This window comes from Oryza sativa, chromosome 2 (assembly GCF_034140825.1).
Source record: "Oryza sativa Japonica Group chromosome 2, ASM3414082v1".
Taxonomy (NCBI): domain Eukaryota; kingdom Viridiplantae; phylum Streptophyta; class Magnoliopsida; order Poales; family Poaceae; genus Oryza; species Oryza sativa.
In genome coordinates, this window is record NC_089036.1 from 2,152,940 (window position 1) to 2,167,331 (window position 14,392).

The 14,392-nt window shown below is 36.4% G+C and overlaps 1 protein-coding gene across 1 annotated transcript; it reads right to left on the reverse strand.

Annotated features, from left to right (window-relative positions):
* Positions 1-3,163: 3,163 nt before the first annotated feature.
* On the reverse strand, positions 3,164-10,869 carry LOC4328259 (achilleol B synthase-like). Its single transcript, XM_066307434.1, has 16 exons — positions 10,657-10,869; positions 10,110-10,307; positions 8,583-8,667; positions 8,091-8,257; positions 7,651-7,839; positions 7,273-7,386; positions 6,762-6,884; positions 6,546-6,668; positions 6,245-6,343; positions 6,032-6,088; positions 5,727-5,773; positions 5,490-5,633; positions 4,982-5,159; positions 4,322-4,402; positions 4,153-4,236; positions 3,164-3,571 (listed from the first exon to the last, which is right to left on the reverse strand). Exons 1-16 carry the CDS (start codon positions 10,852-10,854, stop codon positions 3,467-3,469), a joined length of 1,992 nt encoding a protein of 663 aa, XP_066163531.1. The 5' UTR covers positions 10,855-10,869; the 3' UTR covers positions 3,164-3,466.
* Between the last annotated feature and the right edge of the window lie 3,523 nt (positions 10,870-14,392).

The following is a 14,392-nucleotide window of genomic DNA, read 5'->3' on the forward strand; positions in this document are numbered from 1 at the left end:
TACTTAACTATTACTAATAATCTCATGATATGTTAAAACATAACAATACAGAGTTCTACTTAAAAAAAGATAAAAAAAATAATACCCTCGATTTTGCTCAATAATAAAGTATTCGATTGTGGTCCCTTTTCTCACTGCACGATATATCATGACTATCTCTTATATGTATTATTTTCCCTCATTCTTTCATATTAATTTTTAAATTTTAGGTATATGTTAATTTTGACTAATATTTTTCTCATAAATAAATAGACAATAAATCATTATTTTATATTTCTCCTATAAAATGTGAATAGTGAATTATATAATTTGAAAATTATATTATAAGTGTATATAATTTAATGTTTGACTTATCTCTACTATTATAAAAATTGAAGATGTTTTTGCCGGTATTTTGGTACATCATCTGTGTATGAGTCAGTTTTTAAGTTTGTTTGCTTTTGGAAATACATATTCGTATTTAAGTCGGTTTTCAAGATCGTTCACTTTTGGTAATCCATAAGGAATTATGTAAGAAATTTGTTTAAAAAACTCGCATGCTAACTTGAGATGATCTACTCCTAACTGCATCATGATTTTCTAAAAAAATATATATCCAAGCGAAATCCCACAGTGAATTTTATCTTAACTAAACCATATAACAATAATGAGATTAAAATATACTTCACCCGTTACAACGCACGGGCATTTTTTTTCTAGTAGATAATCATGCAACTGTAAAACGAAACTCTCTCATGCCAGCAATGACCACGCGTTCCTTCTCCCTTGAAAGCCGTGGAATACCAAGCGATAGTTCGAACTGAAACATTCATTCGCTATTTGCTGAAACATTGTTTTTATATAAGGTGAAACAACACCCGATTTAAACGAGTGAAACATTTTCGATCTACTTAGTGAAACAATTCCGATATATCTGGTGGAACATCGTGCAATATTTAAAAATAATTCAATAATAAGCTAAAATTTTTTTTCGTCGGAATATATCCATGTGTGGTCTTGTTTTGAAGATTTAATTGCAACGAATTTAATGGTGTAATCAGATCATAATTTGGATAAGTACTTTAAGAGATAAATCAGTTTAAAGTAATTTTATACGTAAATCGAGCGCTGACGTCAGCACCTGATTTTACCATCTCCCGATTGGGCGCCCGACCCAGAGTCATCTCCCTAAGAAAATACCGTCTCCCCCAAAAAAAAAAAAGTTCTCCAAGAAAAAAAAAACCTAACCCATCATAAGAAACCGGTACCGGAAAAAATCGACTCATCATAATTTATGTTCCATTCATGTTACAAAGCACGGACACCTAACTCGTCATTTAGAAAGCGATGTAGAGATGCATCGTACTAATTAAGTTGCCATGATAAAGAAAACGGTCCATTAACTAGAAATAGTTGCACAAAATGGATACAATTTACTCCCAGTATTTCATAAACTACCTTTAAATATATATTTATCTCGAGACAAAACGCTGAATTATTTGTCAGAGAACTATTCTGGTTTCCATCAATCAATGTCATAATAACCCCCAAAACAATTTTTGCCACATGGGCTGCGAATGTAACGGAGTACTTAGGCAATTGACAGGCCTACATGCTTTTAGGGCATGTTTAGTTGGTGAAATAAAAACTTTTGGATGTTACATTGGACGTGTTTGATCGAATGTTGGAAGGGGTTTTCGGACACGAATGAAAAAACTAATTTCATAACTCGCCTAGAAACCGCGAGACGAATCTTTTGAGCCTAATTAGTCTGTCATTAGCATATATGGGTTACTGTAGCACTTATGGCTAATCATGGACTAATTAGGCTTAAAAAATTCGTCTCGCGATTTTACATGCAAACTGTGCAATTAATTTTTCTTTTTATCAATATTTAATGCTCCATACATATGTCCAAAAATTTGATATGATGTTTTTAGGAAAAGTTTTTGGGAACTAAACAGCTCCTTAAAGCACTCCAACTAAAAGTCCTTATTACATGAACATGACATACTCCAGTCCTTATTACATTAATGCTCTATGTAAAGAATGAAAGCTCAGGCCAGAGAGAAACGGTCAACGTTATTGGTTGCCAAGCCATACATTGAAGGGTTGAAAGCCCCGTAGATTTCTTCTGTTATAAAATATAGCTATTTCTAAATTCAAAATTACTCTAAAATATAGATATTTCTTCACCCACTCCTTCATCTCAACCATTCACAATTATATCCTATTTATTTTTTTCACCTACTTTCTTTTCTTAAATAATAATTGTCTTTTACTATTCAATTCTACTTATACTTAATTTTTATTTTCCATAAAATTCTCTAGAAATGTTTATATTTTGTAACATATGGAATAGATTCACTGTTCTGTAACGAAAGAGTCGCGTCAAGGACACAAGCACACTGTAGTGCAGCAATTGCCAGAAATCGATAGCCAACAAATTCTCTAGAAATGTTTATCTTTTGAAACAGATGTAATATGTTCATTGTTATGTCACGACGAGAGTCGTGTCACGGACACAAGCACACTGTAGTGCAACAATTGCCAGAAATCGATAGCCAACAAATTCTCTAGAAATGTTTATATTTTGGAACAGATGTAATATGTTCATTGTTCTGTCACGAAGAGAGTCGCATCAAGGACACACGCACACTATAGTGCAGTAATTGCCAGAAACCGATACGCCATCAAAACCCATCTGCCATCAAAACAAATACTCCCTCCGGTTTCATTTTAATTGACGTTTTGGACAATGACATGGTATACAAGATACATCTTTGACCTTATTTTTCTATTATAATATATATAATAAATAAATGCATGTTTACTTTTATTATAGTACTTTAAAAGACAAATCTATATATGTTGTTCTAGTTCCTTTAAACTAAATATTTTTAAAGTTATTGATAGTCTAAGTTATAAAAGTTTGACCTCAACCTTGTCCAAAACGTCAATTAATATGGAACCGGAGGGAGTATTGATTTTCAGTAGACCTTTCTTCTTAATACAACACTATGGAACCGGAGGGAGTATTGATTTTCAGTAGACCTTTCTTCTTAATACAACACTATGCAACTATGCAAGTCTCTTGTAAGAGTTCTCATTGGACCTTATAACTGTAATTCTGAAAGAGCCCAAAACTGAAAACAACAAAAGCTGCAAACCATCTGTGCCCACCTTCTTAAGGAAGATCTCTTTTTTTTTTCTTTCCCAGAGAAATTTATTAAGACAGTTTATCTTCATGGATACAAATACAACAACAACAAATCATGTTTAAGTTTCACTCTCTTCCTATACTGTTTCCCAGCGAATTATGTTTACCAGGTCTTGACAATATATACAACATCAGGTAGTATATAAGTAAGTACATATTTGTATAGGGTGATGAGGTGCTCAGTAACATCTGTAGCATATATAAGAGATTCATGGCATGCCATCGACCCCTTCCTTTATCACAATGCCATGCTCATGCATGCCTCTTTTAGCGGAGATGCCAGCAGTACTCTCCAAGAGCCCAGATGGGGAATATGTTGCGGTAGTTGGGGTAATTGAAGAAGAGGGAGCAATTGAAGCATCCAACGTGTTCCTAACATCAGTACAGGAGCACAAGCAAAACATGAGATAGACCTTAATATGTTCACACAAGTAATGCTGAATCACCTTAGAACATCCCCAGGAGTTAAACTAATTGGCCATCTAATTAGTTTCTTTTCAAGTTTCCATAATGACAGTTAAAGATGGAATTGTATGTCTTAAAATCCTTGTACAGAAGGTATTGTATGGTAGATCTCAGTTCCTTACATGTTGCGAAGTCCTGATTTTTATCTAATGTAAACACCATGGTTCTTTCCTAAAAACCACTTGATTTGTGCGAGGAAGCAATAGCCCATGGTTCAGTTCTTTTCTGAATGTAAACAGAACTATATTGAGCAGTATAATGTAAAATTTAGTCTAGTCATATTATGTATTACTTGATGACCATAGTTCACATCAGAGAAGCTGGGAGAATTAAACCCCACTCCTGACATACGATGCATTGTATAGGAGGAACCTTTTTTTATTGTGATGTTCACTTCATTCCATAAAATTACTGCTGAATAAACAAACTCAAGTTTTCCATGAATCGATATAAGACATACCCCCAACAAAACTGAAATGGGGACTTACTTGTTGGGGAAACTCCCCTGTTTCTAACTGCATATTGATTAATTCTTTTGCAGCACAATGCAGTGGGGTTGGATCTCGCTCCATCTTACATCCAAATTAAATAGTTACAGAGATCATTGATAAACAAGTTATTCCTATCAGAATTAAATTGAGAATACAAAAAACATACCTGTCCAGCATAAATTAAAGTCAGCATTGCCCAAGCAGTATTCACTACATGAGCACGATCACCTTTGATGTTTACATAGACCTGTTTGATATTACAAAAAAATGAAAATCAATGGGGAAATCTGCAAAAGGTTAACATTTCCAAAAAGTGTGTTTTAACAGTGAGTATTAAACCAAGCCCCAAATATGCCAAAATTTGTAGAAGTTTGCAGACTTCCCTCATAAAAAGATTTCTTTTGAATGGAAGCAGAGCTTGTTGCAAATGAAAATGAATAACTCCAACATACACAACAGATCAAATGAATGTGCTGTGCTTCAAATCCTATGCTGATTCAAGAATGAATGTTTGCTTGGATGGCTTATTTTGAGGGGTGTGAACAAGCATGCCCGTACAGCCATATTCAAGACACAAAATCAACAGGGTGCACACCATTACTAGTGTTATGAGCATTTGTTCTACAATTCTACTATACGTTCAGTAAATGCCAGTTCTAGTTGAATTTAAAGTCCTGCTTTAAAAAAACTATGCTAATTAACCCACCATTGTTTTTCCTACATGCCAATTATCACAAAACTTCCAACAAAACGAACCATATATGTGTATTCAACCATAAAAATTAAAATGAACAATCAAAAGAGCTAGAGAGATAAAAAAACTCACCTTAGTTTCATTAGAAACGTGGCTTTCTCCCCATCCGCCAGTATTGAGCTGTTTTGACAATATAAAGTCGCATGCTTTCCTGATGGAAGAACTATTCTCATATGTTCTTCCAGCAGCAATTAATCCTTGTACTGAAAAGAAGGCCCCATAGGTGAAGCATACACCCCAAGTGCCTAGCCTGCCGAATAACCAAGTTATTGTGTTACAAATTGTTACTCCCTCCGTCCCACAATATAAGGGATTTTGAGTTTTTACTTGCAACGTTTGACCACTCATCTTATTCAAATTTTTTTTGCAAATATAAAAAACGAAAAGTTGTGCTTAAAGTACTGTGGATAATAAAGTAAGTCACAGATAAAATAAATAATAATTTCAAAAAATTTTGAATAAGACGAGTGATCAAACGTTGCAAGCAAAAATTCAAAATCCCTTATATTATGGGACGGAGGGAGTAGACTAGAAGAGAGAAAAAATATCCACTAGTCAGTAAAATGCTCTTGCTACAAACCATGAGCCATCTTTGCGTTGCGTGTTCTCAATAAACATTGATGCGTTTCTAACACATTCTTCTATCTCTTCAGTACGGTAACCAGGGCATAGTTCTTTGAACAGCACCAAAGCTTGAAGCACTGAGGAGGTACATTCTGGATATCTGCCAATTTATAGAACAGTATGAGTTGCAAGGAGTTATTTTATCTACAAAGTGAAAAGGGGCTACCAGGATTTATGTAATTGCATCACTTACGGATAATCAACCACCATATTTGGAAAACTCTCGCAAGGCTTGAGAATCTAGGTTGGAAAAAGAGAAGACTTGTCAGGCTTACTGGAATGGCCATAAGAATTTGCAATAAAACTGGTGATTTCTTCAATGTAAATGTACTGGAACATACATGACGTGCTGAATCAAATAGTCGTGTTTTATAATTTGAAGTACATGCATGTTGCTGATGTTATTTCAACATCATAAATTAGATTGATTGTGTTATGATGTAGGCACAATCATGGAGTTTTTTTGTGATGTTAGGGTGTTAGTGTGCAGAAACTCACCTCTATCCAAGTAGAAGTTCTTTTACATTCATATGTAGAAATGGTACCATCTTTGTTCTGCAAGGAAAAGCTAATACGTTGACAAAATCGATTTCACATCTTAAAATCATGCCAACAAGAACGTTCTGAAGGAATCACCCAGACTAATGAGACCATAGTTTTCACAAGATTACATATGGGGGTTAGTCTTGAAGGAGATTACAATTTGCATACCACAAAAGATAGGAGGCAATCAACAGCATCATACAGCCTTTCTCTTTCAATGGGATCCCCAACCATGCTACTAGATATCTTTGTCAGCAACAATACAGCCTGGAAATGAAATTATGTAAGATTTCTAGGGTAGACATAATAGAAATTATGCAGAATTGGGAATATATCAAGGCCAATATTTTTTATATGCATGAGCTTCTTCGATGTGCTGTCACCGATTAGGACTGGATTAATATGACACTAGTTTTATACCTCATTTGCCTACATTAGTAACCAGGAAAAGAACAAAGAACATAATGACCTTCAGTGCTTCTGCTGTAGTGTCAGACACAGCCCACCCATTGTCTGCAGAGGAAAGAGTCCAAGAACCCTTTGATCTATGGCGATGCCAGTAACTTTGGTCACCAGGATGATTCCTTACAACCTTCAAGAAAGATTATGCAATTTATGTTGAATCTTATAGTCTTATACAGCAGTTGGTTTCTAAATTTAGATAATGAAAGTATAGATTCTGAACCTGGGAATTTTTCATGAATTCGTGGGCTCTCTGAACAGTTGAAGCATACTCATTTACAAGATCAGTGGCACAAAACGCTTGAATTATTAATGCTGTTTCCCAGCTTTGGCAACCATCATATACCTATCATCGAGATAACAATTTATCACAGTTTTTCATATCTTTGCCTGAGATAAAATAGCTAACTTTCTAGAACAAAAGGCACAGCAACTTTAGAAATTTAGCTTTATAGCTGTTGTAGGTTGGAAACCTTCTTGGTATATGTTTAACATATCTACTGATGTATTCCCTAAATATGCGATGAACATCACTGAAAGTACAACCATCCATAGGTGTATAACCTCGTTTCTCTGTTAAATTAATGACAGAACTAGATAGTAACAGGAAATCTTTCCTAGATGTAAAGTATTTGTCTTAGGGTAGTACCGGAAGTGGACACATTAACCATGTTAGCCCCACTTCCACATGAAATTTGTCAATTTATGCATGAAAGACACAAAAGTTTAGTTACCTGCGCCTTCATGCCATCTTCTGAAAGCCACAAGAAATCAGGTACCCTCGCAAGATGCCTCTTGAATGCGTCTGAATTTGGATCTTCCGCCCAGCAGCAGACCATGTTTAGAGCCTGAATATTGTTTAAAGTAACAAGTAATAAGAAGACAAATACCGCTTCACACAAACCGTTTGAATTCTGATGCCTAGCTCAAATCTGACATATCCTAGCCTCCCCGGAATCAAATTTAACACTTTTTTTTTTTGAACTAGGGCCCATGGCCCCCATTTCTCTTACTAGAAATGAAGAGCAAAGTAAGAATCAAATTTAACACTTAACATCAAACATCTGTAATTGACGATGACTATCACAAAGGGGAAAAAAAATTGAAGCTACCTTGTTGACAGAGCAAATGCAGAGGTACTGCGTGTTCTCGTCCTCGTAATGGATGTGCTCCATGAGTGCATCCAAAGCTCTCCCCCTCAGCTTGTTCATCGCCCAGCTGCTCATCACCGGCTCCACCCACTTGTACAGCCAACTCCACACCGCGTTCTGCAGCCGCGTCCTCGGGCAGACCAGATCCTCCTGCCACCACCAAAATCCAGAGCATGACGAACAGTTAGAGGAGAGAGAGAGACAGGGGGGATGGAGGAGGAACGGCGCCGCCGGAAGGAGGGCGAGTCGCCACTGCCGCCGCCGCCGCCGCCACCGGCGGCGAGAATCGCCGCCTCACGACGGGCCACGCCTCCCCCAAAAAGAAGCACAATTACGTTAGGCCCAATTAGAGGCCCAACAAATTCGGCCCAGCCTAAAATAGTATCTCTCTCTCTCTCTACCTTGGCGCAGGCGCTGCGGGCCTGGGCCCAATCGATGGTGAGGTAGTGGACCGGGTATATCTCCTCTCGCAGTGCCAGGATGGTCGGTGTGGTGGGGCCCACGAACTTCTTGCCGTACAGGTAGGCCATGGGCAGGTATACCATGCGGGTCAGGCACCAAAATTTGCCTGCACCCAAATTAAAATTTATTCTTAAAAATAAATTTAATGAATTTTCTTTTAAACATACACATACATATCACTACATACGTAACACCACGCTCACAAAAACGTGAAATACGCTCTCTAACATATGTTTTAAGAGACGGAAACTAGTGGCACATTCATGGTCTCACTAAAATCCTGTTAAAAGTCTACCTACACATGCGTAATAAATTAATGAAGTTTTGATAAAATATAAACTCTGAGCACTGCCACTAAATTGTTTTATATTGCTACTATTTGATGTAGGAGGATATATACATACACAACACAGTGTCCTATTAATATTTACCTGGATGAAAGGGAAGGAACTGTGGGGCTAGCCATAGCTCAGGGAAGATGGGGTTGTTTCCTGCCCACTCGTACACTCCAAGCATCTGTAGCGAATTCAAATTAAGTTGACGGAAACGAATCAACAAGCTACGTGTATTTAGTTAGCAGCATGCACTAATTATATATACTTCAGAATATATGTTAAACTCTGTTTGATTTTTATAAGAGCTGCATGTTTTAATTTGGAAAGGTCGATCTTGATGAATAACATTGTTAGTTATCATCGGCTGTATTATGAATGACTATAAAACCAATTGCGTGAAAGTACTTAAAAATATAAATCTTTATACGATTAATTTGTAAATGCTAAATATACCTATATATCATTTAGTTAACCATTATATTGCTCAAATTTATACTACTATATAGCTTAGCATTTTGACATTAAACTGCCCCAATAAAAGTAATTCTTTAGCAAGATTTATTATATAGTGCATTTTCATGGGATTATATAGTAGACAGACCGAGAGCCATATCTTTCCCCACTGTGGAACAAGGGTAGCGCCACCATGCGATATGATCCAGATACGTCCTCTAGCCAATTGCTCATTGGTTAGAACTTCGCCGAGAAGCCTTAGGGTGATATAGTTTGAACATGTGCCAAACATGGTGCTCGAGCTCAAGAACGTGCCCTATCCACCATCCTCGTTCTACACACACATGTAGATATTGATGTCACAAAATATAGAATATCCAATGTTTTCTAGTAAAAGCAGATACTTTGATCAAACTTTCACAAAACTATAGATTTAAAACGGTGTATTACAAACTACAAATATTTTTAGCATTAAATTTATCATGTGACTATTGGTTTAAGATTAAGTATCATAAAAACATAGATTTAATAATAAAATTATCACAAAACTGTAGGTTTAAGGGATTAAAATCAATACTCTTGTGATGACAACGTTATTGAAATCTAAAGTTTTATGATATTTCACTTTAAATCTATAGCTTCATGATAAATTTGATGGTCAATATGTAGTTCTATGATACGTCATCTTAACTCTATAGTTTTACAATAATTTGATTAAAATTTATGTAGTTTGTAAAATTTTCTTAATGTTTGTTTCTTCATACTAGTAACATTTAATTGTTACTTACAAAAATATGCTTATATATCTGAACTGTGCTTTAATTTATGCAAACCACCACATTTTTGTTTTTATAGTGGTAGCAGTACTTGTGGACAGTAGAGTAATAGATGTTCTTCTATACTTAATAAAATCTTAAACCATATTGGCTTATTATTTTAGGGTCAGCCCGTATATAGTTTTTTTTTGTTTGTTTCTTTGCCTGATGGTTGTAGATATATCGACATATCTCCTGCCGATGCTCTGGTGATATCGTAGTGTCCAGTGATCCAGTGACATATAAAGCAAATATCTGCATTTATTTTGGACAGCAATTAGATCACTAAAACCCTCGAAAATATGAATTAATTTAGCTAGAGACAATCAGACAAATACAATTGAATATTAATTACCAAGCCAGGCATGATGAACATAACACCACTGAAGTCGCCAGGCCAGTGTCCATCGTCTGCTTGCAAAGAGGAGAACTCGTCGAGAGCTCGCCTCAACGAAGCCATGGCGATTTCTTCAGTCACCTGTTCCTTCTCTCCAAGCTTGACGGCCGGTGGAATACTATCACGACGACGTTGAAGCTTTTTCTGTTTTGCAAACTGCAACAAAATCGAAATGAATGTAACATCGTATGAAATGAAACCAAGAAAATCATATCAGATGAAAGCCAACACTGTCACGACTTCGTATTGGTGTTAATTGCAATTAATTAATTAGTAACTTATTAAATAAACATTCATCTTATTCGAAAATATTTTATATATAGATATAAAAGATAAATTATTATTTATTGATAAAACAGTTTAGAAAAAATATATAGTTATTCTCTATGGATAGTTAAACATACGTATAAAACCTAACTGCATCATATATTAAAAAAAGGAAAAGAGTATAACCGGTCGATCGTCAGTTAGCCGATGATTGAGCGGTTAAGTAACATATATGAACCTGCATGCGCATGAGGAGATCCGCCGACTCGCGGCGGCGGAGGCGGTCATCGGTGAACTCACGGCGCACCCTCTCGACGTCGGCGCGGTCCTCCGGCGTGCCGTGGTCGGGGTCGAGCTCCCACACCGCCCGCCCGAGGAAGCCATTCGTCGACCGCAGCAACGCGCCGCCGCCCTCGGCCACCTTCAGCCTCCACATGGTAGCTAGCAGCTTTAGCTATATGTATATGGCCGCGACCACCACCAGCAGCTGCCAGCCAATCAACGGGTACTCGCCGGAGATGGAGAAGAAGGTGTAGCTAACTTAGCTATAGACTATAGAGCATGCACACGCGCGTGTGTTTGGTTTGCTCTTTGCCTCCTGGACCAGGCCTACCGATAGTATTGGCATGGCTGCTGGCTTTTTAAAGGGCTTGGAGCCAAATGGTGCCGCTTGGGATAAGCTGATGATGTACGCGGTTGTCCTTTTCATGGATATTCTTTCTATGGAGTACTAATACATAACCCCATCATCTGTAGCCGGATTTCTACCAAGAAAGAGTTGTATTTTCTTAAGCCATACGTTGATTTTTTTTTTAATAACGGAAGAAAATTATGTCATTTACTCAACGAGCTATGGCCCATTATTGCATAGATCCACTCAATTCTGAGCACACACCAACAAATCCATAAAAGCACATCCAAATAACACTAGATAAAACTCTACATTTATTGAAGCTTATTTGTAAATCTCTATCCAAAGTTGGCGAAAAATTATATAACCGTTGACTTAAGGTTCGACATGCAGCGTTCATAAGTTTATTGTTCTCATCACACCTTTATAGTTGTGCCCAAAATCGGAGTCAATACCTTGTTTTGAAAAGTACCTGTACATAAGATTTGAATAGTGATTTATCCAAAACCATATCATTTCTGCTAAGCCGTAGAGCCTAACATATAGAATATGCTTTAACAAGGATAAGATATTTGGTTTTATAATTTATTAATACCCACAAACCAATTCCCAAAGATATAAGATACACTACATGGAGGATATAAAAAAAGAAATTTATGCTGCTCTCTAGAGAAATTTGGTAAAATACCAATCCAGAAGTAAATGATAGATCATCTCATTTTTCATAAAAAACAACAAGCAATATGTTGATTTGACAAAAGATAAATTTTTTTAAGCTAGTATAAATCAGGTGTCCATTTTTTTAAAAAAGATCAGGTTGTCACATGTTGCAGTCGACCACTAATAATAAACTAAGTTGTATATGATGAAAAAAAAAGTTAGCCGTTGAAACATTTAAAAATTTATGAAACACATGATGAACATGTTGCTATCGCATTTAAGACATTAAATTTTAATGGTTAAAACATACTCCCTCCATCCCAATAAAAGTAAATATAGGACTGGATGTGACACATTATAGTACAATGAACTGGACAGGGATATGTCCAGATTCATTGGACTAGGATGTGTCATATCCAGTATTAGGTTAGTTTTTTGTGGGACGGAGGGAATATATCTTTATTTTATCAAAATAATGTGACATGTTGCTCTAAAGATTTAATTATAATGAATATAACGGTGTGATCGGATCTTATATCCGATAAGCAGTTTAAGAGAAAAAAAAATTCGAAGATCGCTATGAACTATGCATCGTGGATCCAACGGTACAGCCTTTCCTCTCTTGCCTCTTTCCCTCCCTCGCATATTTGGTGACGGTGGCCTCGGGAGGGGCTACCTGATCAGCCGCCGACTTCACCGGGAGCTAGGGTTTTTGAATTTTGGTAATCTTGGATTTAGGGAAATTTTTTATTTTTTTTTGCCAAAAGTCTATTGTAATCATGCGTCTTAATTCGCTCGTCTACGAAAACCAATTTTTATTAACGGGCATATTAAACTTGTCCATGTATGAAAAATCAATTTTCACGTACGATTACGATGTCCGATTATGAAAATCTTTTTTTTTACATATATGCTAGGCTAGGTGGTTGCTCCACCCGCCCGTAAAAAAATATATTTTACCTTATCTACAGTAGTGTGCACACCCCAGTAATTATACCATGTTTGGTTGCACGCTTCATAAGGGATTGCGAAACCAAAACCCTAATTTGAAATAAATATATAATTAAGGATGAATAGTCCTCTAAATGACTTACCTCATTTTATCCTCATCCCACCAATTAAACTTGGACACAAAACTTAGTCCTAATCACGGCGGTCGCTTTACTTGATGCCACCAATTAAACGTAGGGATAAGGGCAATACTTGCACCGAGATGTGCTTTCAATGGTCCTGTAAATAACACAGGAAACGACCGTCATCAGCTAGCACCATATTGCTGGCCCAACACACATTCATTTTTAAGTACGAGATGGTTACTGTGCCACAACTAGCTTACTCTCTAGTATCTTCAGCCGCTTTCGTTTCACATACCATGAATATAATGAATTAATATAATATAACAGTACCTCTCAAGAGTGTGCCCTTCGAAATTGAGTGCCAAATGGCCCAAATCAATCAGTACAACAGTATATAAAAATGCAAATCAATTGAAAGCAGCGCAGTCAGCATGACTGAATTTTTTAGTTGATTCAATTTGCTATTCATAGTTGAATTAGGCTGTGTTCGTTCACAGGAGAAAGGGGAGATTCTGACTCGTTTTCCGCGCGCACGCTTTTCAAACTACTAAACGGTGCGTTTTTTGAAAAAAAATTCTATAGAAAAGTTGCTTTAAAAAATCATATTAATCCATTTTTGAAGTTTAAAATAGTTAATACTTAATTAATCATGCGCTAATGGCTCACCTCGTTTTACGTATCTTCCCAATCTTCTCAATCTCCTCTCCCTCAAATACAGCCTTAGTGTTCAGCATTTATGCTCGAACAACAACAACTAAGCTAATCTGAATTCAAAAAAGAACTAAACTAATCAGAGAGGGTAAATGGTTGGATTACCAAAATCTAAATCTTTTATCAGAATTAAAAGTTACCATCGAATCGATGGAGATCGGTCTGACCGGAGTTGATGCGTAGGTCTGACTGGACAGATACCTCCGGGCTGATCGCCCGTTGCGCAGCCGTCACCTGTTGCTGCTGCAGTCGGTCTGAATGAGCAGTAGACGCCACTCTAACCGCCGCACCCGAGCAAAACACAAATCGAAGACTCTTGAAAGTAGATTAATCTTTATTGCTTCTATGCGTATTTACAAAGTGCAAGTGAAAAATAGGGGCTAGGGCTCATGAATAATGTTGCTTAACATAAAGTGTTTGAACGATTTATAGCTTTGGTCAGATCTGTACGTTGAAGACTTGAAGTCGTAGTTCCTCATCGTTTCACTTATACTTATACTTATATACTTATGTTTACAAACTAAAATTTAATTTTTTTAAATTTTAGTTTTGAACTTGATTTTAAGGTTTTTTTTCATGATTTATTTTGCAACATTTTCTTTTATATCGCTTAGGAGTTTGAACTATAAATTAATTTTTGTTTGCTAACAAACAGTAGAAATAAACATCAGGATAAGCGGAATGATGGGATCGATAGTATCAAAATGAGAAATAGTTGCAACGTGTCTTAAATCTTCCTATCTTCAGCTAGCCTACAGAACTCAATTCAATTTCTTATTAAATATACTATGAAGAGATCATAAGCTGAACCTATTGCTGCTACATCTGAATTTCAATTTCAATTTAAATGCTGCAAATATTGTGAAACCTGAAGATTCCGAAGCAGATTGGATTTA